This window comes from Styela clava, chromosome 8, assembly GCF_964204865.1.
Source record: "Styela clava chromosome 8, kaStyClav1.hap1.2, whole genome shotgun sequence".
Taxonomy (NCBI): Eukaryota; Metazoa; Chordata; class Ascidiacea; order Stolidobranchia; family Styelidae; genus Styela; species Styela clava.
Genome location: NC_135257.1, coordinates 23,115,793 through 23,139,867, shown reverse-complemented (window position 1 = coordinate 23,139,867; position 24,075 = coordinate 23,115,793). Strand labels below are relative to the sequence as shown.

General features: G+C 35.4%; 2 protein-coding genes across 2 annotated transcripts; both read right to left on the bottom strand.

Annotated features, from left to right (window-relative positions):
* Nucleotides 1-3,795: 3,795 nt before the first annotated feature.
* On the bottom strand, nucleotides 3,796-6,706 carry LOC120346730 (uncharacterized). The gene is made up of 7 exons (XM_078115666.1): nucleotides 6,685-6,706; nucleotides 6,337-6,423; nucleotides 6,102-6,197; nucleotides 5,407-5,490; nucleotides 5,155-5,238; nucleotides 4,312-4,538; nucleotides 3,796-3,858 (listed from the first exon to the last, which is right to left on the bottom strand). Exons 1-7 carry the CDS (start codon nucleotides 6,704-6,706, stop codon nucleotides 3,796-3,798), a joined length of 663 nt encoding a protein of 220 aa, XP_077971792.1.
* A 2,657-nt stretch (nucleotides 6,707-9,363) lies between these two features.
* LOC144411731 (uncharacterized) lies at nucleotides 9,364-19,057 on the bottom strand. Its single transcript, XM_078115617.1, has 8 exons — nucleotides 18,930-19,057; nucleotides 18,182-18,472; nucleotides 14,363-14,455; nucleotides 14,024-14,209; nucleotides 13,540-13,602; nucleotides 12,877-12,993; nucleotides 12,354-12,580; nucleotides 9,364-9,903 (listed from the first exon to the last, which is right to left on the bottom strand). The coding sequence occupies exons 2-8, from the start codon at nucleotides 18,441-18,443 to the stop codon at nucleotides 9,715-9,717; spliced, it is 1,137 nt and encodes a 378-aa protein (XP_077971743.1). The 5' UTR covers nucleotides 18,444-18,472; nucleotides 18,930-19,057; the 3' UTR covers nucleotides 9,364-9,714.
* Nucleotides 19,058-24,075: the final 5,018 nt, after the last annotated feature.

Sequence of the window (24,075 nt, the reverse complement as noted above, 5' to 3'; positions counted from 1 at the left end):
CAAAAGTATGTGTTGTGTCTACTAGTCTAGTTATTATATGTCGCCTTGAAATTTAAATCCATTTCCTTTACTGCCCAACAAGTCCTTGTTTTTGCATTCATATACATTCCCCATTTATAGTTATCAAAGTCGCCTTTACGATTATTGGTGTAGAGAAACTTATTCAAATTGAATGTTTATCCATTATAATCCAGTTTGCTAGTCCTGTTATTAGATATGGAACTGTTCCATATATTTTTTAACACTGATATAATTTAATGTAATATGTTTTGTTGCCATATGTTAGATATATATCACATTTTCTTTATTCGATAACAATAACCCTCAGCATCTCGAATACACCATTATATTTAGCATTTATCTCAGGACAGAAAAAAGTATAAAACTTGCATGAAGAACCACAGCTTTCTGTGCCCAATGCAATGATAATAAGAGTTCATCGTTCGAAACGTTTGAAACCGGATGATGGGGGAAATCCTAATTCACCATAGGATAGATGAACCACCCAGTAATGCTGTCGCACATAATTATCCCCCACAAACCCACACATCTACAGAGGCTGTTCACCATTGACATAGGAAGGATGATTCTAACATGATGTGCAAAGGAATTGGGTCTATTTATCTTTTGAATATATCTACTGTTCTATTGTCAAAGTTACCAATTTCACTTTCTAAAGTCAAATTTCCCAACATTTATACTCTGTTCTACGTCCCATTATATTGTTGGATAATTTCACTGGGATTGAAAAATTTTTAATCACTACCGTCATAAAGAGCTCCAAACCTCAGACCACAGCCATATTTCAATCTGTCAAAGTTGATCAAGATCATTGTCAATTTGAACAAACCCACCGACCAAAGTTCTCCCTTCATGTAATTTTCCGAGTAATTAATTCCTAAGGTTCTGTGTTGCTTTTTCACTGCCAATATCTATTTTGTCATCATTTTTATCTATACTATGTTGTATGTAATATTAACTAGTCTTGTCTAAATAAATAAAACGGCATTTAAAATAAATCTGAGTTACGAGTTCCATCGTTTTTGGGTCAGTAAATTTTGTGAACATTTGCCAAGCTGTAAAATTGGCGACGAGTTTCGAATTAACCCAGATGGACGATATGATACGACAACCGATCCAACGAAAGGATGCATTCTCAGACTTTTTGCATTAAAAACGTAATAATGTTATGTTTAAACCTTTTAATGTTTTCATCCATTGTTGAAACAATTTGGATAATTTTTTCAGCTTTCTGCTTTTTCAATTAATTTCAGTCCTTGTGTTCTCACGAGATAAATTATTCTAATTTCACGAACCTATTTCGTGACCAACCTGATACCTTTGAGAGACAGCAAAAAAAAATAAAGTTATTGTACATTATCCGAATTTATTAGGAGTTAAAATTCTCAAATTCCAAAATTACGCGAATAAGTCTTCAATTTTCACTCAAATTTAAATATTTCACAGCTCAGTATAGTAAGATCAGCAAAACAATGAAAATAACATTATGAAAAGCCCAACTATTATTCGTAAAAATATGATTTTAAATAAATTGTTTGCAAGACTGAAAAATTTCAAAAGTAGGAATAATTTTTACGTTTGGATAATAAAAATTTACCATAATTTAATTTACCTCATTATAGCTGTGATAACGACATGGATCGGTGTGAGGCTAATCGAATAAATTTAACTGGGATTCAATGATTTATATTTTATTGATAATAAAGGAACAAAAAACAACCAGACAGACGTTTCATTATATCAGGATCTCACAAATCTTACTTTATAATGAATTCCCGTGACTGGATAATCTGAATACCATTTAGTGAATGAATATGCAGGTGTGACGTCACCAGTCTAAAAAAATCAGATGGCGTTTATCACTGAATCGAGCATGATCACGCATTTATAGTCATGAATGATGTTTTTCATGAAATTTTTCATCAAAATACGATATATTATTATTGATCCATGCTTGGTCGAATGTAAATGCAAGTATTTCTAGTCTCTCATATGATAATATTTAAAACTTCATGTTCATACGCTTGGTAAAGATTTGTCTAAAACTATTGCACTGCACAATTCCTTTATGACTCTACGCAGTTCAGTGCAAGACGAGTCTTCTGATGATTATGTGAAGCGACTGTGATATATATATTCTTGATCCATGCTTAGTCAAAAGTAAATGCAAATATTTCTAATCTCTCTTGCCTTTCCATGTAGTACTTCATGTTCATGCTCTAGGCGAAGGCTTTTCCAAAACTATAATATTGCACAATTACTGTTAGATTAAACTTGAAGCAGTTCAGTGCAACCACAGAGATATTTAAATAAAGAATGGGATTCTTTCTCATTTCCGCGGGACCAAAATGAAGACTCGCTTGTTTAGTCGATAGACTTCCAACTTTTCCAAGATGCGTAATGCATTTCTTATGGGATTTGATCATTTACGTCGATTTTTCTTGCATATTCTCCCGATTTTGATTCGTTTTTCATGATGTATCAAACGCTAATATATCCCAGCCCACCATACGGTTCCAAGTTTGGTTATTTTTTTTTCAATTTGCATATGTCGTGGATTAACAATATGGCCAACGTATCAGTTAAAAGCGAACAATAACAACCACAGAACATTAACCAAGATGGCTTTTCGGAATCGCTTCCCCATTCACTAGTATTTGGCCATATTATATCGCCGTAAGTATTTTGCGTGGCGATCTCAATATCATTGCGTGGCATCTAAATGGAACTAAAGGGAGCTCCAGAAATGTGTCTACCAATATATAGGTAACTAATTCTGTTCGCCTACTTTACATCAAGTTTTGTGAAAGGACTGAAACATATGGGCAGGGAATCTGGATAACACAAACAGTACCCGAACTCGTGATAGAACGCAAATAAGGTAAATCAGAAAAAATAAGATAAATCAGAAAAATAAGGTAAATGAGAAAAATTATTGCCTAACCCCAACCTGGTACGCACACTACGATAGTACCAACCAAAGTGTGCTTCGCCTTCAACCAAAGACTTAGGTGAAATGTTTCCCGTGGAAGTTATTGCGTTTTTATTATGATATCAGTCGAAAAGGGTGACCGTTCATTTGAACCCATACATTTGCACCCGTATATCCGCGGGTTCAATCTATATGAGGGTGCTAAAACCTATAGATTAGAATTCATGGGTGTCAGGTGCAATTGTCGTGGGTTCAAATTACGGGTTCAAATGTGCGTGGGTTAAAATGTAATGAAACCGGCAAAAACAATTGCTTTCACATATATATATTGCGTAATCGCATGAACAACCAAACTTTCTCAAGAACGAGATCCACATCAGGCTCTAAATTCCCAACTTGAATTTAATTGTATTTGAATATCCAGAAAGTGTCGCATATACATCCATATGCGGAGAACTCGGTACTAAAATAGACGAAAAGCAGGCCAAAACCAGATGCAACACGAAGAAAGTTTGGAAGCATAAATGCGAAAATGGCCGCAATCAAATTGTCCCGCACTGAGATAGTGAGTGCTACACGTGTCTTCTGATAGAATTAGATGAATAGGTTGTTGCGGAACAACTGGAAATAACTTCCAATGTACGATGAAGCCGCAAGTTATACAAAGCGAATGTAAAGATCATGTCAACTTCATAGAGAAACAGGGCCAAGCAGCGCGATTCAATAGTTTAGACTTGTGGTAAAACACAGGCGTGTCCACGCGAATGGAATGGGGCAGCACATTTGTATTTCACATAGAACTTTAACCGTGTCATAGCAACTTGATTACGTCAGAGCTAACCTTAGTCTTTATGATTTTTACCTTTCAAATGTTTTTCCTCTCCTTTTTCTTCATATACTTGTATCTAAAATTTAATTTATGGTGGGACACCGATATAAATGAATGGGATACTCATAAAATATTGGTGGTAAGACTGGTGGCATTGCAAATCATTTAAGATATAGCAATATTTTTTTTTGCTTGCTCATTTACCATTTCCAAAGCTTCATTACAGCGCTGTGTTTGAGGCCCAAGTTGTAAACTTGAAGTGGAATTAATATTGGTAAAATTTTTAAATATCGGATAACATTAACGCCAAGACAATCAAAAACTTCTGAGTAAATTTACTCGGATTCAGAAACAGATAAAACCTAAAAAATGTATTCGATATACCGCCTGCGCTGTTGTAGATGATAAACTAACCCAAGATTTCTCAAACATTTTTGACCGTGTCTCATCACCTCACACTCTGCCCATCTCGTAATATCTTTTATATTCCTACAGATGAGATTAATTGACATAACTATATGATACTAACCATTGGATTAATCTTAATTCTTGTCCATATTTGAACCCACTTCTTTTCCTTTGGCATATTCCTTCTCGTGTAATTCACAATTGCATTGTAAGATTCTTCATCTCGAATCAAACCAACATCTGCGTTACGTTTCTTACAAATATCAACTGCTTTGTCGTAGTTGACATCCATATCATCACGTATCACAGCGAAATAGCAGTTATTTCCAACCTTTAGTTCGCAGTTTCCTGAAATGAAACAACAATTTATTTGAAAATTCAAAATCAAACAAGTAATGTTTTTCAAAAAATCGTTGCTACAAATAAGAAGCAAAGGAACTTCTAACAATATTTCAATATATTCCAATCTGATCAAATTAGTCGACTCATCTGGTCGTATTTGGGAATGCATATATTGCTCATATTCTTCCTGGATTGAATAATTTAAAAAAATGCAATATTGGATAAACGATATAATGCGAATAATTCGTCAAATATTCATAAACTACAACTTATATTGGATAAAGTACTTAACTGGAGAAAGAATCAGTTCCAATGTTGTGTCAGTCTTTGTTGTTTTTCAAATTTATTGTTCTTAGACAGGCTCAAAAAGGTAGTCCGTCGTGGAAATAATGTCATTTAGACCGGTTTCCTACAATTTTTCCATTCAAAAGCCAGAAACATGCGCACTTTCCGCTCAATTAATTGAAAATATACTTTGGTATAAATTAGTTCGTGGGAAAATATGAATAAAAAAAGTTTCTAATTTAAAAACTGCTAACCTGAGCAAGCGGTTTTCTATTTTGTAACTTATCAACTATTGCGCTTGCCTGTATTCCGGTGATCTAAAATAACATAAAAATACCTTTCGATATCTCATCGATGGTTTTCTTCATGCGATCCAATTCTTTTATCAAATTTATATTTGTTTGTTGAACTTGAACCAAATCTAATGAAGAAATAACATTTAGAAGTTCAGAATACAATATTTAATATTCTTTGTTCCGTATATTGTTCGTGAAACATCAGCTTAAAAACGTTTTTGTGATAGTAGTTACCTATCATGATTGTTAGCTTTAATGGATCATATCCTCATCGATTAATTTACTTAATTTACCTTTCTTCATTTCGTCGCTTGTTTTCTTTTGTTCAAACAATTTTTCCACCAAAATTTTATTCGTCTGTTGAACTTCAACCAAATCTAAGAAATGAAATATAATATTGAGTCAGTCAGTGTAGCTTTTTATAAATACATGGATATTCAAAAAGTCGGAGAGAGTTCAGAGCACTTCTGAGTCGAGTGAGATATTGAATGATTTTCCACGACTGCAAAACCCAACTCTCAGAGAACTGCATTTGTGACCCAACATATTCGAAACATATTAGATTCTGACTTTGCTAAATTAATTACTTTGACGCAATAAAACCTTTGGCTTCATCAGGTTCAAATACTAGAAAAGAGACTAAAAAAAACTTCACCAGTCAGAAATGTGCAACAACCTTTTTTCAAATCTTTGATCTCAATAGAATGTTGCGCAGTTTTTGTTGCGTTTTGTACCGCACTCTCCGATTTCAGCTGCCAATTGAGTCTCACAATCACGATTGTCAATGTTAGAGGGGTCGACACTGATACTTTGCGTTTAATAGGTTCAACGAAAGCGTGAACTGTATTCATTGAACATTTCTAATAGACACGATTTGAATTATTTCCCTCGTGTTTCATAAAAGTTTATCATTCTATTTTCATAATTTTGATTTGTTCTCAATGGTTCAGCTAATACACTCTCATCTGTAGACGAATATATAACTAACCTTTCTTCAATTTCTTCATTTCGCCAGATTGCTTTTCAACCTTCCCTTCAAGTTTGTTAATTTTTGCTGATTGTTCTTCAAACTTGTTGCCACTTGCTGTTGAAAAATAAACTCTGTTTTAAACATCTTGAATTTCAGTTCAATTTTCTTTAGGACCACAAACCTTTTTAAAGAAACTTTACATACATTTGAGTATTTGTGGACATATTCCTAGCTATTTGTCAATGATTCTAACCGTCATTTCCAGAAACATCAATTTTTTCCATTTTATTTTTGAAGTTTTCTTCCAGTTCCTTTAAATCTGATCTGATATTTCTAATATCTGGATGAAGATAGAAAACTCATTAATATAAATTTATATCATTTTATCAGATTACAAATATAATCGTTGGTAAATGATAACACTTTGATGCCATGTCCAAATGCAAAGATTTGATTCTGCACTCAATGTTCTATGCTGTCCTATATGTTTATGGATTCAGATCTACCGGATAAAAAAAATATTTTTATTATATAACCTAAAATAAAAATTGTAAACGGTATCCTTTCCAATGTTTTCATAGGTTTTTATATCTAATCGAACGAGGTTCTTCAACAACTATCATACTTGCCTAAAATATTCCTGGAAACTAAAGGAAACAAGTCAGCAGTATTTCGAGAATGTAGCGCAAGCTTGGATTTGCATGTAATCGGAAACTCTTTGTCATGTAGATGTTGATCAATGTTGAAACCTGGTCTGTTCCATCCTACAGCAACTGGATCACATTGTGCAATCTTGCAACCCGGCTTGGGAAAGCAGTGGAACACTGTTTCATCTTGACTCCAGGATGGAGCGAAGACGTAAATTAAGATAAAACCCGATTGAGATTTTCATCTCTCGGTTTCAGTGTAGTTTCAGTAAAGTATTAATGAATGAAGAAAAATTCTAATTAGAAATAAAAAGTTATGTCAAACGTGCGCAGGCAAAGTTTGATTTATTTCGAAAACTACATACATCAGACAACGCTATTTGTAGCCGAGTCAGTAAAAATTCAGAAGGAGCGTAGCATACTAGCATTTATAGAATAAGAAAAGATCATTCAAAAGCGACATTGAAAATTCATAATAGACATGGACGTTTTGTAAAGGCGTTTAATCCTACTAAACGTGGTCGATTAGAGCAAAGGCATATTTTTTCTAAAAGATGCGTAGAAAACCTTAAAAATGATCTTTCTCAGAATCGGCTTAGACTTTTTAAAGATGGCATAGCTTATCCACACGCAATATGGCAATATTAAAAAGGACATATAATTTTATAACAGCATATCCTTATAGTAGCGATGAGCATCTATAGATAAGGGGTAGCTTTGTTTAAATGGCATAAAAAGCACATTGTGTGCTTGCCCTCTTCTCATCTTATCTCCCCTTGTATACAAAATTTTTTGTTATTGTCCGAAATTTCCAGAGTATGTCCATATTGGACGTTGACATAATCTATCAGCCTATATTTCTGTCTCCTAAAGCCACCGAGGGGAGGTCGCTCCTTTGTTGCTACCTGCGAGGGAAATCGTAAAAAAAAGTTCTGGACAAGTTAAAAAGCGGACTTTCCTTCGGTGTGCGATGAAAAAAACGAAGGTCGCTGCGCCTGACGAATGACATAAATTCGTCCAGCGTGCTACCCCCAAATTCTTTTGACCGTTGATTTGTTCCAATAACACATCATAAACCGGTCACCACTAATTGAAGTCGATTTTTATCAATTTTGGTGTCTGTGATCACTCATCAGTGACGAAACTTGACCTCAATTACCTTGTATCACCTAAATATGGCATCTCTACCTATTACCGTTCTCGAGATATAATATAAAATCAATGGAGCGTGACTGGGGAGTAACAAAACTCTGTTTACAAATTATTCAAACAATATTTGCAGTCATATTCATCTCTTCAGATTCCAAAATCTCTCAGAGACCCTCAACAGGCCAAAATCACTGGGGCGTGTGAGGAACCAAATTCTACTTACAAATGATTCGGATAATTTTTCTAGCCACGCCCATGTCTTTACATTTTCGATACGACGTCTCGGAAGCCTTTAAAAAACCACTGGAGCGTGACTGGAGGATATGGAGGAAAAAATAACGTGCAAGGAAGTGCAATGAATTAAGTTGAAAACAAATATGCATGAAAAAGGGCTTGAAATCCGAAACCACTGGATGTATCTTAGTACCCACTCATTTACCAACTCTTTGTTTTTATACTTAACTTTGAGGTGTATTAAATTTATCCGTTCTGAAAAATTTCCGGTCTTTCCAAAAACATAGTAAATCTTCACGCACTTGTGTCTACTTGCACAAAGCTTTAATCCTATCTTTGTCAAATTGTGAAACTGAACTCCGGCGGGACGGACAAAATAAGAGGTTAAACATCTTGTCAGAAACGATGCCAATTTCATCTGATCACAACGGTTCTAATTTATTCAAATTTTTCTGCTATTTGTCTCAGTATGTGAGTATGAGGTCATCGTTCCACATTCTTGAAACCCTTGCACATAAGTATCCCCACAAACCTACACAGGTTGTTCACAAGCGCGATAGAAGGTTGTTTATGAGGCAATGTATCATGGAATTATTTCAATCCGCTATTTTCACGATTTATTCTTTGAAGATATCTGTTTTCCTATTGTTTAATTTACCAATTTCACATTCCAAGTAAGTTAAATTTTTCACTATCTATATCCTGTCCTGTATCCCATCATATTGTCAAAAATTGGTGATTGTCACTGTCATTGAAAAACGGAGGACTACCGGAAACAAAAGATACAAATCATATCATATTCATTCATTCATTGTTTGCGATGATTTGCACAGCCGGTATTCATTTTGCGGTATTTTCATCAATATTTAAATAATAGAATCTAGCCCTGTCTAAGTGAATAAAACGGCGTTTAGAATGCGACTGAGTTTCGTTTTCGGGCCAGTAGAACTTTTGGTAACCATTTGTCAAGTAGTAAAACTGGCGACGGGTTTCAAATTAACTTGTATAGACGATCTGACACCACGATCGAAATATGTTATGTGAGCACTCATTGTTCAAACAATTCGGTAAACGTTTTCATCTTTTTGCTCATTCAATTAATTCCAGTCCTTGTGTTCTCACGAAATAAATTATCCTAATTTCACAAACCTATTTCGTGATCAACATGATTCCTCTGAGGAACATAAGCAGAAAAAACAAAGATTTTGCACATAAGCTGATTTTATTATGATTAAAAATTTCTCAAATTCCAAAATCACGCAAATAAATCTTCAAACTTTACTCAAATTAGGCCTTTGTCCACTCAGTATAGTAAGATCAACAAAAAGAAACAATTTTTTTGAATTAACCCTATAAAAATCCCCCGATAAAATATGATATTGAATAAATTGTTGGAAAATTTCAAAAAGTAGGAATCATCTTTACGCTTAGATGAATTTAATATTAACAGTTTAAAAATGATCATAATTTAATTTACCTTATTATAGCTGTGATAACGACATGGATCAGCGTAAGGCTAATCGTATAAATTTCAATTAGAATTCACAGATTTATATTTCATTGATAATAAAGGAACAAAATACAACCAGACAGACATTTCATTATATCAGGATCTCACAAATAACTCCATTACGCTCCCAGGTAGGAGGACCATTCACCATCCCTTGACGACGATTCTGGTATGCATCAACATGGAGATAAACATTTGTGCGATCTTTATATTCAATTCCCGTTTTTGGATAACCTGGAGACCATTTAGTGAATGAATATGCAGGTGTGACGTCACCAGTCTAAAGAAAATCAGATGGCGTTTATCACTAAATCAAGCATGATCACGCATTTATAGTCATAAATGACGTTTTTCATGAAATTTTTCATCAAAATACGATATATTATTATCGATCCATACTTGGGCAAATGTAAATGCAAGTATTTCTAGTCTCTCATATGATAATATTTAAAACTTCATGTTCATACGCTTGGTAAAGATTTGTCTAAAACTATTGCACTGCACAATTCCTTTATGACTCTACGCAGTTCAGTGCAAGACCAGTCTTCTGATGATTAGGTGAAACAATACATATTATCATTGATCCATGCTTGGTCAAAAGCAAATGCAAATATTTCTAATCTCTCTTGCCTTTCCATGTAGTACTTCATGTTCATGCTCTGGGCGAAGGCTTTTCCAAAACTATAATATTGCACAATTACTGTTAGATAAAACTTGAAGCAGTTCAGTGCAACCACAGAGATATATAAATAAAGAATGGGATTCTTTCTCATTTCCGCGGGACCAAAATGAAGACTCGCTTGTTTAGTCGATAGACTTCCAACTTTTCCGAGATGCGTAATGCATTTCCTTATGGGATTTGACCATTTACGTCGATTTTTCTTGCATATTCTCCCGATCTTGATTCGTTTTTCATGATGTATCAAACGCTAATATATCCCAGCCCACCATACGGTTCCAAGTTTGGTTATTTTTTTCAATTTGCATATGTCGTGGATTAACAATATGGCCAACGTATCAGTTAAAAGCGAACAATAACGACCACAGAACATTAACCAAGATGGCTTTTCGGAATCGCTTCCCCATTCACTAGTATTTGGCCATATTATATCGCCGTAAGTATTTTGCGTGGCGATCTCAATATCATTGCGTGGCATCTAAATGGAACTAAAGGGAGCTCCAGAAATGTGTCTACCAATATGTAGGTAACTAATTCTGTTCGCCTACTTTACATCAAGTTTTGTGAAAGGACTGAAACCTATGGGCAGGGAATCTGGATAACACAAACAGTACCCGAACTCGTGATAGAACGCAAATAAGGTAAATCAGAAAAAATAAGGTAAATCAGAAAAAATAAGGTAAATCAGAAAAATTATTACCTAACCCCAACCTGGTACGCACCCTACGATAGTACCAACTAAAGTGTGCTTCGCTCTCAACCGAAGACTTAGGTGAAATGTTTCCCGTGGAAGTTATTGCGTTTTTATTATGATATCAGTCGAAAAGGGTGACCGTTCATTTGAACTCATACATTTGCACCCGTATATCCGCGGGTTCAATCTATATGAGGGTGCTAAAACCTATAGATTAGAATTCATGGGTGTCAGGTGCAATTGTCGTGGCTTCAAATTACGGGTTCAAATGTGCGTGGGTTAAAATGTAATGAAACCGGCAAAAACAATTGCTTTCACATATATATATTGCGTAATCGCATGAACAACCAAACTTTCTCAAGAACGAGATCCACATCAGGCTCTAAATTCCCAACTTGAATTTAATTGTATTTGAATATCCAGAAAGTGTCGCATATACATCCATATGCGGAGAAATCGGTGCTAAAATAGACGAAAAGCAGGCCAAAACCAGATGCAACACGAAGAAAGTTTGGAAGCATGAATGCGAAAATGGCCGCAATCAAATTGTCCCGCACTGAGATAGTGAGTGCTAAACGTGTCTTCTGATAGAATTAGATGAATAGGTTGTTGCGGATCAACTAAAAATAATCTCCAATGTACGACGAAGCAGCAAGTTATACAAAGCGAATGTAAAGATCATGTCAACTTCATAGAGAAACAGGGCCAAGCAGCGCGATTCAATAGTTTAGACTTGTGGTAAAACACAGGCTTGTCCATGCGAATGGGATGGGGCAGCACATTTGTATTTCACATAGAACTTTAACCGTGTCATAGCAACTTGATTACGTCAGAGCTAACCTTAGTCTTTATGATTTTTACCTTTCAAATGTTTTTCATCTCTATTTTCTTCATATACTTGTATCTATTATTTAATTTATGGTGGGACACCGACATAAATGAATGGGATACTCATAAAATATTGGTGGTAAGACTGGTGGCATTGCAAATCATTTAAGATATAGCAATATTTTTTTTTGCTTGCTCATTTACCATTTCCAAAGCTTCATTACAGCGCTGTGTTTGAGGCCCAAGTTGTAAACTTGAAGAGGAATTAATATTGGTATAATTTTTAAATATCGGATAACATTAACGCCAAGACAATCAAAAACTTCTGAGTAAATTTACTCGGATTCAGAAACAGATAAAACCTAAAAAATGTATTCGATATACCGCCTGCGCTGTTGTAGATGATAAAATAACCCAAGATGTCTCAAACATTTTTGACCGTGTCTCACCACCTCACACTCTGCCCATCTCGTAATATATTTTATATTCCTACAGATGAGAATAATTGACATAACTATATGATACTAACCATTGGATCAATCTTAATTCCTGTCCAGATATTAATCCACGACCTTCTCTTTGAAATACTTCTCAAGTAATTCATAACCGCACTGTAGGATTCTTCATCTCGAATCAAACCAAGACCTGCGTTACGTTTCTTACAAATATCAACTGCTTTGTCGTAGGCGTAGGCATAATATTCACCACGTATCACAGCGAAATAGCAGATATTGCTGACCTTTAATTTGCAGTTTTCTGAAATGGAAGAGCTGAATCAATCGTTGCATTGTGGAAGAAGCACCAGGTACCTTGAAACAAAACTTTAATATTCCAAATCAATCTTGCCGACATGAGAAAATGCAATGAAGCCAATAACGCAATGCGTCTGTTGTTTTCTGGTTGTGAATATCCAATAAAATTTATCACTTACTGACATTACTCGGCTTCGGCTACATCAAATTTAGAAATATCGTTTTGATTTATGACCACTTTAAAGTTGATTATTCATAAAATATTCATAAACTACAACTTGGATTGAATAAAGTATTCACCTGAAGCAGGAGTTGGTTTCAATGTTGTTTGAGTAGGTCTAGTTATCTGCTCGGATCTACTTGGAAGCATTTGAGACTTATCCGTAACAGCAAGTTTTTGCTCAATCCGGGATATCGCTAAATGTTAATATTAATATTACACATGATCTATTTACTTTTTGCTAATACAATAAAACTTCAGCCACGCAATTTCACACATTTCTAGCGTTTTTCATAGTTAGAGTATAGAGCTGAAAATAATCGAACACGTGTACTAATCTTAAACAGGCTCACAATAGTTCTTACAGTCATTCGGTAAAATAATGTCATTGTTTTTTGTAAATTCAAATTACAGTCAGGATAAGCTTATTCGCTCTCTGTGTTTTGTATCAGTTGTTTCACGAAATATCACATCTTCAAATAAAGTTATTGGAATAATGCTCTCGCTTCATTAAAACTGCCATGAAATATTTTTAATTTCATACTTTATAATGCTTCTTTACTGACAAACACAAAATCCCAAGATCTTAGAGATTGTTAACAAATGCTACGAATAGCAGTGTCATTTTGATAAAGCGGTTCTTCGCTTTTCAATATATTGCTCGGATACTTACAACCTTTAAGAAATGCTCCATGAAAATCCTATTATGTTGTCAAGAAAAAATTTTAGTGAACATATTTCACCTTTTTCCATCTTTTCGTTGTCGTTTATCAACTTATTATTCAAGTCTTGTACATCGGCCAAATCTAGTGAGAAAGTAATGCATTTTATTTTATTTCATATATTGTCTCTGAAAACAGCAGTTATAAAAACGTTTGTCATAGTAGTTCTCGAATGCGAAAAAATGAATAGAAGCCATGAAAGTGCTATGCTTGCATAAACATATAGGGGCATCCATAGAGAAGGAATCCGGATTATTTAAATTGCGAAAACTGCAGCTTCCAAACCTCAGTTCGACTATTTCAAATTCGAAATGATTTTATTAGGGTAAGTTCAAATTCACTAAGTATCCTAACTACCAACGCAAGAGACTTGCGGCGGTAACATCTCTGAAATGTAAAACCTGAAATTGTTTTGTGATCCAATTCATTCTCAAGTGTGAGCTACTTATTCAATTCATTGAGTAATTTTTACTGAGACCCTCGTCACATCATGTAATTCACCAACCTTTCTTCAAATCAGATATTTCGGTAGATTGTTTCACATTTTCCATTTTAAGTTCATTCAGTTCAATAGATTGCTTTGCATACTTTCTCAGTACATCATTAATTTGTCCAGATTGCTGAAGAGCCTTGTCACGAAGATTGCGAATTTCATCAGATTGTTTCTTGATTTCATTGTTAGCTTTTTGATCTGCAAAAAAAATTAGGTTCAAATTCTTTTTCTATGAAAAATTCTTATTCAATTTCAAAATTCAGAGCAATTTCTGTAAGACAATCAGAATTTCACTTATAAGATCATGTGTCACAACAAACGGAGTGGCAAAAGCATGTAGTCACTTTTCACCTGACATGCTATGCTCAAATTGATCGAGGTTTCTGCTGTTTTCAACGACGTTGTCTTCCAATTGTTTCAATTCCGACTTGATAGTTCCAATATCTGAATAAAAAGTAAGAACTATGAAAACTATTCCAAGTGTTTTAATGATACAAAGATTTGGTTGAAATATTATAAACAGAAATGATTGTTGCAAAAATAATCCCGTATTCGAATTGAGTACTGAATCAAAAGTAAGGAGACTCTTCTCTGCGCAAAGTAACAGCAGATACTGAAATATATTCAAAGTTTATGAAACTATATATATTTAAGCGTTAGTGAGTGCGAATTGACGCCAGGCTTGCAACAGTAAAAGCTAATTAGAGTTAGTGAATTTTGCCTAACTGAATCTTTGACTCACTTAAAATTGTAATAAAATAATAAAATTTAAGGCATAACTAAAGCCTTGACTCAGAACAAAATTAATTGGCTATAATGTCAGAAAACATAAAATGAACGCACAATCGCCATTGATAAAAGTATCGGTTGTCAATATCACACAAGTTGTAAATATGATGCTCGTTTTTGAATCTGACTTTGATATTGAGTTGCAATACCTGTTGTCATAGTGGATTTAGAGAGCAGGGGGAAACGTAACAGTATGATAGAGTAGTTTTAGACTCAAACCACACCCAAGACTTCTCATCAATAGGCGTGATGTATTCAATCTATGACAAACAACGTCTTTGATATGAGGAGATACAGTGGCGGCGCGTGGTCATTTTGACAACCGGGGCAAGCTACTGCGGGACCAAGTCACCCCCATCTACGGGGACAGGATGAGCGCTGTAAGTTCTCCCATCATTTTATGAGTATAAAAACCATTCCATCGGTAACAACCAATCGGCAAAAGCGACAATTTTTAACGATAAGAAAGTGTCTTTAAAACCGGTCCAAGTCAAGGGATTAATAAATATAGACATAGTTTATTTTGAAACCTCTTTTAGAAGGAAAGGCAATATTTACCCAGATAAATACAATGACATATTAACAGAAACTTCGGGAAAGCAGACAAAACCTAAAATAAGGTTTAAAACGTTACTATGAAGCATGGAAAGTTAATGCAAAGATAAGGACATGCGTCGCTCACTCATAGATATATATGCTGCTACACTTCTACTGCTTGAACATATATGCAACACGCCGCGGTTTCTTGGAAGCAAAATGCTCAATAACGCGCTGATTAAAGTCATGCATCCCAGAAATAACGTCTCTGTGAATGGATAAAACAGCCAAGGAATTTAATCTATCTTGCTTCATTGTGTTTCTGAGATACGTTTTAATACGCTTCAGCGTGCTGAATGTTCGCTCTGCGTCGGCGGAAGAAATAGGCGTCGTCAAAATGATGTCCAGAAATTTTGCAGACGCCGCAAAGGTAGTTAACTAGAGTGTTATCTATGAGGAACCCTTAGAGCGCGCAAGTTGATGTGATGTTCAAAAAAGTTTGATTGGTGTACATACATCGCAATTCATTTTCCAATTTACCCACGTTTATCATGGAGTAAAATTTGAAGACAGTAGCCAACAAATGGATACTAAATTGACGTGCAAATTTTGAAAAATTTTTGGGGTTCATCAAAGAGAACGCGGCAAGGTGTTCAGTGCGCAGACGATCGCCTATTTGATTCACCAGAATGTCACAGCATTCCTTTGCAGACAAAATCAAACGCTGCGTTGTTTGCCCGCGGCGTAAAGAAGCACTCCATGTGTCGTCGTATTTTATTGTTTCCCGGATACGAGATACAGCATCGCAGAAGTCTGAAATACACGATTGCACAGACGCTCCATCCATTAGCCTTGACTGCAATGCGCCGTATAATACATCCACGTGATAGAATATTGTGGAGAAAAAAGCGAGTAAAAAATGAAAACTCAACATCTTCTAGCAGACGCTTTAGACCTGCCGCCTCCCTCTCAGAGCGTTCGTCCCAAACCGGAAAGCTCTGAATGCCATTGAAACACTCAATAGGCTCAGACCTAATTTCGGACACGCCCTGCACCACGCGTGATTGGAAGTTCCAACGTGTTGGTGCACAAGCTGGGAGACGGCGGCTACATATCTGGCGAAGGAGGTCAGAGCGCTTCGGCGAAACGGAAAAAAATAAAGAAAACCCCGAAACATTTGCAAAAAATATACGGACGAGAGTGGTATCAAGACACATATTTTCAATAACGAGGTTAAATTGGTGTGCATAACAATGTAAAAAATGCGCATGAGGAAAACCTTCTTTTATATAAACTTGAACACCATGTTTCGACCCACTCATGACTGCCGCGCCGTCATAAGTTTTAGCTATCAATTTTGACTTCGCGTTGTAAGCCTGTAACACTTCTTTCAGTACAGCCGATATCCCGCAAGCCGTGCGATCAACGATTGGTACAAAGCTGTGAAATCGCTCGGTAGGTTTACCATCTTTCACATACCGAAAAATCACAGCCAGTTGGGAAACGCACGTGATGTCAGTTGTCTCGTCAGACTGAATCGAAAGGAACTGGCAATTCTCAATTTCCAGAGCCAAATGTTGTAAATAAATTTTATACATTGAGTCGAACAAATCATTTTGGATATCCTTAGATGCCCTTTCGAAACAGTTGCGGCATCAAGATGATCTCTCAATACTGTATCTAGGGATGCGGTGTACTCCACCATATCCAAAAATACCCCTCTATTAGAAGAGCCAGCCCGTTCATCGTGCCCACGAAGGGACAGCTCGTGACAACCAATGAACTTCAAAACATCTATCAATCGACCGAGAACATGGCGGTTTTTCTCGACGTTTTGGTTGTGCCGACGAATAGAAACCGCGCGTCCTTCATCCAACTGTGCTGCTATATTAACATTTCCGAATGTTCGGTATTTTACTGCATTGTCCAGATGCTCCATAGAAGATTGATGATCCCTGGCACGCTCGGAAAGATGTTTAGGATCTCTAAAACCAAATTTACACCAACGTGAGTCACGGGCGGTAGCAAAAAGTAGGCAATAAAAACAAAAAAGTGCATTTTGGTCCTCGCTGTAACACAACCATTCGTGTTTTTTATACCAAGGTTCTGCGCAGAATGTACGCCGACGCTTTCCTCCGTCATGGGATTGTTCCAGTGAACAAGTTTTTGGTTGATAAGGCCCAAGACGTTGTACCTTTAATTTTTGTTCCAGCGGTAGCTGCGAAAACGGAGTGCGAAGTAGTGCATCAACCTTATTCATTATGAGGTCTAAGGCTAAGAAATGCGAAGCCGGAAAGAAGTGAGGAGCTCAAAAGGAATGTGGAAAATCGAAAGCAAATGGACTAAAGGTCTCTAACTGATTCAAATAGCGAAACAAGCGACAAAAACGAAGGCGAGGAAACTATCAACTCTTCAAGCAACCAACGAACGAGAAGGAATGCGTGAATATGTCAACACGTTGTTGTAAGAAACGTCAGCATTGTGTCGTCATAATTTCGGGGCTAGCCCCGATCGGCCCCGATGATTTAGTAAAAGAAACAGAAAACAAACGAGACAAACGCGGCGAGTGGAAGATAAAAGAGAGCATACGATATACAATGAGCAACCGGGGCAAAATCGGCGTCGCCCCGTCGACGTTCGGCGAAGGCTTTGCGAGCGAAAAATGAACCATGTCGGGAGAATATGGCTAGTGTAGACAGTCTGTGCAACCGATATTGAGGTATTTTTCGAATATTTTTTATTATACCGAAAAAATAACCGGGCCCCGGTTGGCCCTATTGACGCGCCGCCACTGGTGAGATAGCTTTGCCTTCAAGTATGTTAAACAGTAAATGAACAACTTACCTAAAATATTTCTTGATACCAAAGGAAACAAGTTGGCAGTATTCTGAGGTTGTGGAGTATTCTTAGATTTGCATGTAATCGGAAACTCTTTGTTTTGCAGATGTTTATCAATGTTGAAACCTGGTCTGTTCCATCCTACAGCAACCGGATCACATTGTGCAATCTGGCAACCCGGCTTGGGAGAGCAGTGAAACACTGTTTCATCTTGGCACCAGGATGAATCGATGACGTAAATTAAGATAAAAACGATTGAGATTTTCATCTCGTGGTTCCAGTGTGGTTAAGTAGTGACTGAATGAAGAAAAGTTTTAAACTTGTTATATAGGGTTATTCTAATGTGGAACAAATTCTTATTATTGCGCAGTGTAAATTCTAAATTATTATTGTAGAAACTACAAAGCTTATGTAGGAATGACCAAGTTTAGTAGTGATATAACTCTTTTGAAAAGACACAACCTTTTAAGAAAAAACAAGTCATTTTAAAACAGAATCACAGTTCTTATGGATATGATATTAACTTTATATAGCGGTGTGTACAATTTTGAAATGTGCACGGCCTCAGTCATAAGCCTAGCGGACAATTTAGGAAGGATCCGCTACCATTGCTCTGGCTTGTTAATGTAGAAATACAGAATATTTGACCACTGTTCATTTTTTTCGATGACGTCAAAGTTTAATGTCGTATTAAATTGTAATATGAATATATATTTCAGTCTGTTAAACTTCTCAGATCGAAAAAATAACTCACTTTCTTTGTGTCCTTATTACAAAACTATTTAAATGGTATTTAATCTCAGTTGAAAATAAACCATTTTATTTAACAGTAAATTTGTAACAAGTCATTCTTCAGCACGCTGTAACTAATCTATTAACCAGTTGTCCCGTATAATCGATATCAAAATTTTCTAATAAGGCTTCATCGCGTTGCTTTTTTTTTGTTGAAATATATACACATTCGACGGTACTCCCGTTTATATACAGATTCGAATATATATATAAGCATTCACGTCGTGACGTCGTTTCAGATCAAATAAGATAATCGATATCGCGCGACCTTTACTATGCCATAGACACATAGACAATGACATCGCCGAGCTAATATTAGTTTGTCGCAATATTCTATTTTAAAGAAATCACAATGAATTGTAAAACATAACTTTGCAAATACTAAGTAATTTAAAAGCAACAGAAAAGTTACGCTTAATCACATATATTTAAAAAGCAATCGTATTTTGTTTAGGATTACAATATCATATTGCTATCAAGAGTTGGCGGTAAAATTGCCTAAACTATCCGATAACTTATCAATAACTCAAGTTCAGTTATTTGAAAACTAGCTGCGTTTTGCATAATCCAGGCTTAGATGAATCGGTGCTATAGTTTTTGGCGCGATTTTGAAAAAATTAGAAAGAATGTAGAACCCATTGAAAATAGAACTTGCATTTTTAGAAAAGCTATACGCATTTTCTAAAAAGCGTTTATTTTAGAAAAAGAGCGCGGCCGATTTAAAAAAGGCATACTTCATAAAAAAAAAACGTAGCAATTTTTAAAACTCCTTTTCCAGGAATGGCTTAGTGTTTTTGGAGAAGTGCAATATCCTATTCAGATAAGAAGTAGCCATATCAGACGTGGCATTGCGTTTTGATTACGGAATATCCTCAATGATGGATATAGCCCATTCAAACATGACGAACTTTGTTTATTGTACCCATACTTTTTAAAATATTCGCTACACTTTGTTATTACATGAATTTTTCCGAGTGTGGCAATCCTGACATTATTTGTAGTCTACTGCGAACCTATATTTTAGTCTTCTGGTACCCTCAGGTGTCGCTGCGTTTGATAAGTTTCAAAACTGATTATATAGAATTATCAAGACTTCTCAGCGCATAAGGAATAAGTCTAAATAATGCCACTATCAATATACAGTTTCTTTCTTTCAAACTCAGATTCTTACGAACTATTCTGTATAAACCAATTAGTTGTCTTCATATAATCGATATAAAACTATGCTTAAGTCCAGTGCGAACTTTTTATGCTAAAAATTTACTGCATTCGGATATTTATGGAAGCGTGACAGTTTAAGATCTTAATCGGATTAGCGATGTCGCGTCATGTGGTGATATCTGGATAAACAATGACATCGCAGATTTAATTTAGGTTTTTGCAATATTCTATTTTTAAAGAAATCGCAATGAATTTCAAAATATAAGTTTACATATGCTATTGAAATCTACAGTTAAGTTAGGTGAATTCAATAGTAACTAAAAAGTGAACACAATTAGTTTATTACTTTGCAAATTATTTTAAAAGATAAACGTAAAATTACCCAAAGTTTGCAGAAGTTTGTCCGCATTTTTTTTTCATCATTTTTTTCGAGTTCAAACTAACAAAAACCGACAAGACCTTCGCGAATTGTTGGGCAAAGATAGCTCAGGCACGTTCTATAAAATTATTATAAATAGTAACTAATCGGTGTGGATGCTGAATGCACTTGAAATTTATATAATTCCTAACCCTAACACTAACTGAATAATTACTAATTTTCGTATTTTGAAACGTAACGTTGAAATTCACCGATATCAGGGTTAGAAAGCGCGGTATTACTTTAAGACATGACGAACTCACTCTGCAGTATCTGAAACATGGAAATGAGGTTTTTTCTCAAATTTAACATTTTTGCATTGGTGGCGTGGGGCTTTATACAAAAGATCAGTTTTTTGTTGTCATAGTTTGAACATTTATAGAATTTTATTTAACAACGACAAGTCGACAACCTAACTAGCTTTCCCTCACAGTTCAACGCGAGGATAGAACTAGTTTATCGTGTCGCATTCTTGAAACATAATTATCTCCTACAAACCTACACAGGTTGTTCACAAGCGCGATAGAAGGGTGTTTATGAGGCGATGTATCATGGAATTATTTCAATCCGCTTTTTTCACGAATTATTCTTTGAAGATATCTGCTTTCCTATTGTATAATTTACCAATTTCACGTTCCAAGTAAGTTAAATTTCTGAATATCTATATCCTGTCCTATATCCCAACATATTGTCCGATATTGGCGATAGGGTTGGTAACGTGTCATACATATACTGCCAAGAATATGCAAATAGCGCAAACTAAATATACATATAGCGCCAAGTGAATATCCATATACAGTCAATGTTATATACATATACAGCCAATTAATATCCAAATACAGCCATTTTGGTGATGAATTACTGCCAAGTCATATGCATATATAGCCAAATCAATAATAAATAAAACAATCAAAATAGGATAGATTTACCTATTTATACCGGAAGAGAAGAAAGCCGATAAGACGGCTTAACCATATGGCGAACCACGGCCGCTTGTCCGGTTACCATTTCATGTCGGGTATGGGATTAGCTAGTTATTTTTTTTTCGGAAGCATGGACTTGATTGATGGTGGAGGAATCTGTAACCGACAAGCGGTTACTTGAACCAACCAACAGCAGCAAGGAGGCCAGAAATTCTTTCGCACATAACCCTCCCCGCATGGGATTCGATACTGCGAACCCACGCAGATTAATCAGACCTGCGGTGGCGAGCGTATTCCTAACGCTTAGTACGATGAGTCACACCGCGTAAACTGCCAGTGTTAATATCAAAATATATACCCCACAACAGCTGGTTATTGATTACACAAGAAATGTGCTGGGTGAAAATCGCTCTTCAGTGAACTATTCTTTGGCTAATGGCAATAAACTGTTCACCAACTAATCGAATTAACGCTTGGTGGAAAATAAAAAATAAAAAACCGCCAATGTGCGTAGTTCTTGAGAAATATCCGATATGCACCAACTCGGTTCTTCAGAAACATCCAATAAGCGCCAAATCTATGATGTCACAATACCCCACACGACAGCTTATCGTTGAAAACACAAGAAATATGCTTCATAAAAATCTAATTTTAGAAAAATATTATTTGGCTATTGGCAATAAACTGTCCACAAAATAATCAAATAAACGTATGGTAGGAAATATAAACATAAAACTGCCAGTGCGCTAGTTCTTGAGAAATATTCAATAGGCGCCAAGTCAGTTCTTGAGAAATATCCAATAGGCGCTAACTTAGTTCTTCAGAAATATCCAATAGGCGCCAACTCAGCTCTTCAAAAATATCCAATAAACCCCAACTTAGTTCCTAATAAAGCGATGTATAATTTTAAAATGCGCACGGCCTCAGTCATAAGCTCAGAGAACAATTTAGGAAGGATCCGCTACCACTGCTCTAACGTGGTAATGCGTAGAAATACAGAATATTTGGCCACTGTCAAATTTTTCGATGATGTCAAAGTTCAATGTCGTACTATATTGTAATTTAAAAGTATATTTCATTGTGTTTCGCTTTCCAGATTGATAGAATAACTCTACTTTCTCTGTGTCCTTCTTACAAAACTATTTAACTGGTATTTAATCTCGGTGCATAATATAGCACTTTATTTAAATAGTAAATTCGTAAAAAAGTTATTCTTCATCACGCTGTAATCAATCTATCAACCAGTTGCCCCATACAATCGATATCAAAATTTCCTAATTAGGCTTCATCGCGTTCTTTCGAAAAATATACACATTCGACGGTACTACCGTATATAATATATTATATATATAATACTATGTCATGACATAGACAATGACATCGCAGACTTCAAAGTTCAATGTCGTACTATATTGTAATATAAAAGTATATACGACGGTACTACCGTATATATACACATTCGAATATATATATAAGCATTCACATTGTGGTTTGTCTTGACGTTGTTTCAGATCAATCAGATAATCGATATTGCGCGACCTTTACTATGTCATGACATAGACAATGACATCGCAGACTTCAAAGTTCAATGTCGTACTATATTGTAATATAAAAGTATATACGACGGTACTACCGTATATATACACATTCGAATATATAAGCATTCACGTTGTGGTTTGTCTTGACGTCGTTTCAGATCTATCAGATAATCGATATTGCGCGACCTTTACTATGTCATGACTTAGACAATGACATCGCAGACATAATATTAGTTTGTCGCGATATTCTATTTTGATAAAATCGCAATGAATTGCAAATAGATATCTTTGCAAATACTACATAGTTTAAAAGAATTGGAAAATTTACGCTTAATTACATGTAATTAATAAAAAGCAATCGTATTTTGTTTAGGTTTACAATATTAAATTGCTATTGAAAGTCAGCTGTAAAATTGCCCAAACTATCCGATACTTTATCAACAACTCAAGTTCAGTCATTTGAAGAATTGAACGATATCAAAAGCGCATAATAACTAATTCAAAATAATGCCAGTATCACATACAGTTTCCTTTCAAACACAGATTCTTGCGAACTATTCCAAAAACCAGTCAGTTGTCTGCATGTAGTCGATATTAAACTATACTGATGATATAGTGTCTATGGCGTTGCTTTTATGCTTCAAAATTTACCGCATCCCGATATATATAAAAGCATAGGCTCGTTACGTCGTGACAGTTTCAGATCTTAATCGAATTAGCGCTGTGGCGCGATCGGATAGACAATGACATCGCAGAATTAAATATATATTATTCTATTTTTAGAAAAATCGCAATAAATTTTAAAATATAAGTTGACATATGCTATTAAAATCGACAGTAAAGTTGGGTGAATCCAATAGTAATTGAGTAATTAAAAAATGAACACAATTAGTTTATGACTTTGCAAATTCTTTTAAAAGATAAGCGTAAAATTACACAAAGTTTGCGATAGTTTGTCAACAAATTTTTTTATCATTTCTCCGGAGTTCAAAACTGACAAAACGTTCGCGAATTATTGGGACGACCCATAGGGACAATAACGTCTCAAGAACGTTCCTTTGTGATTAT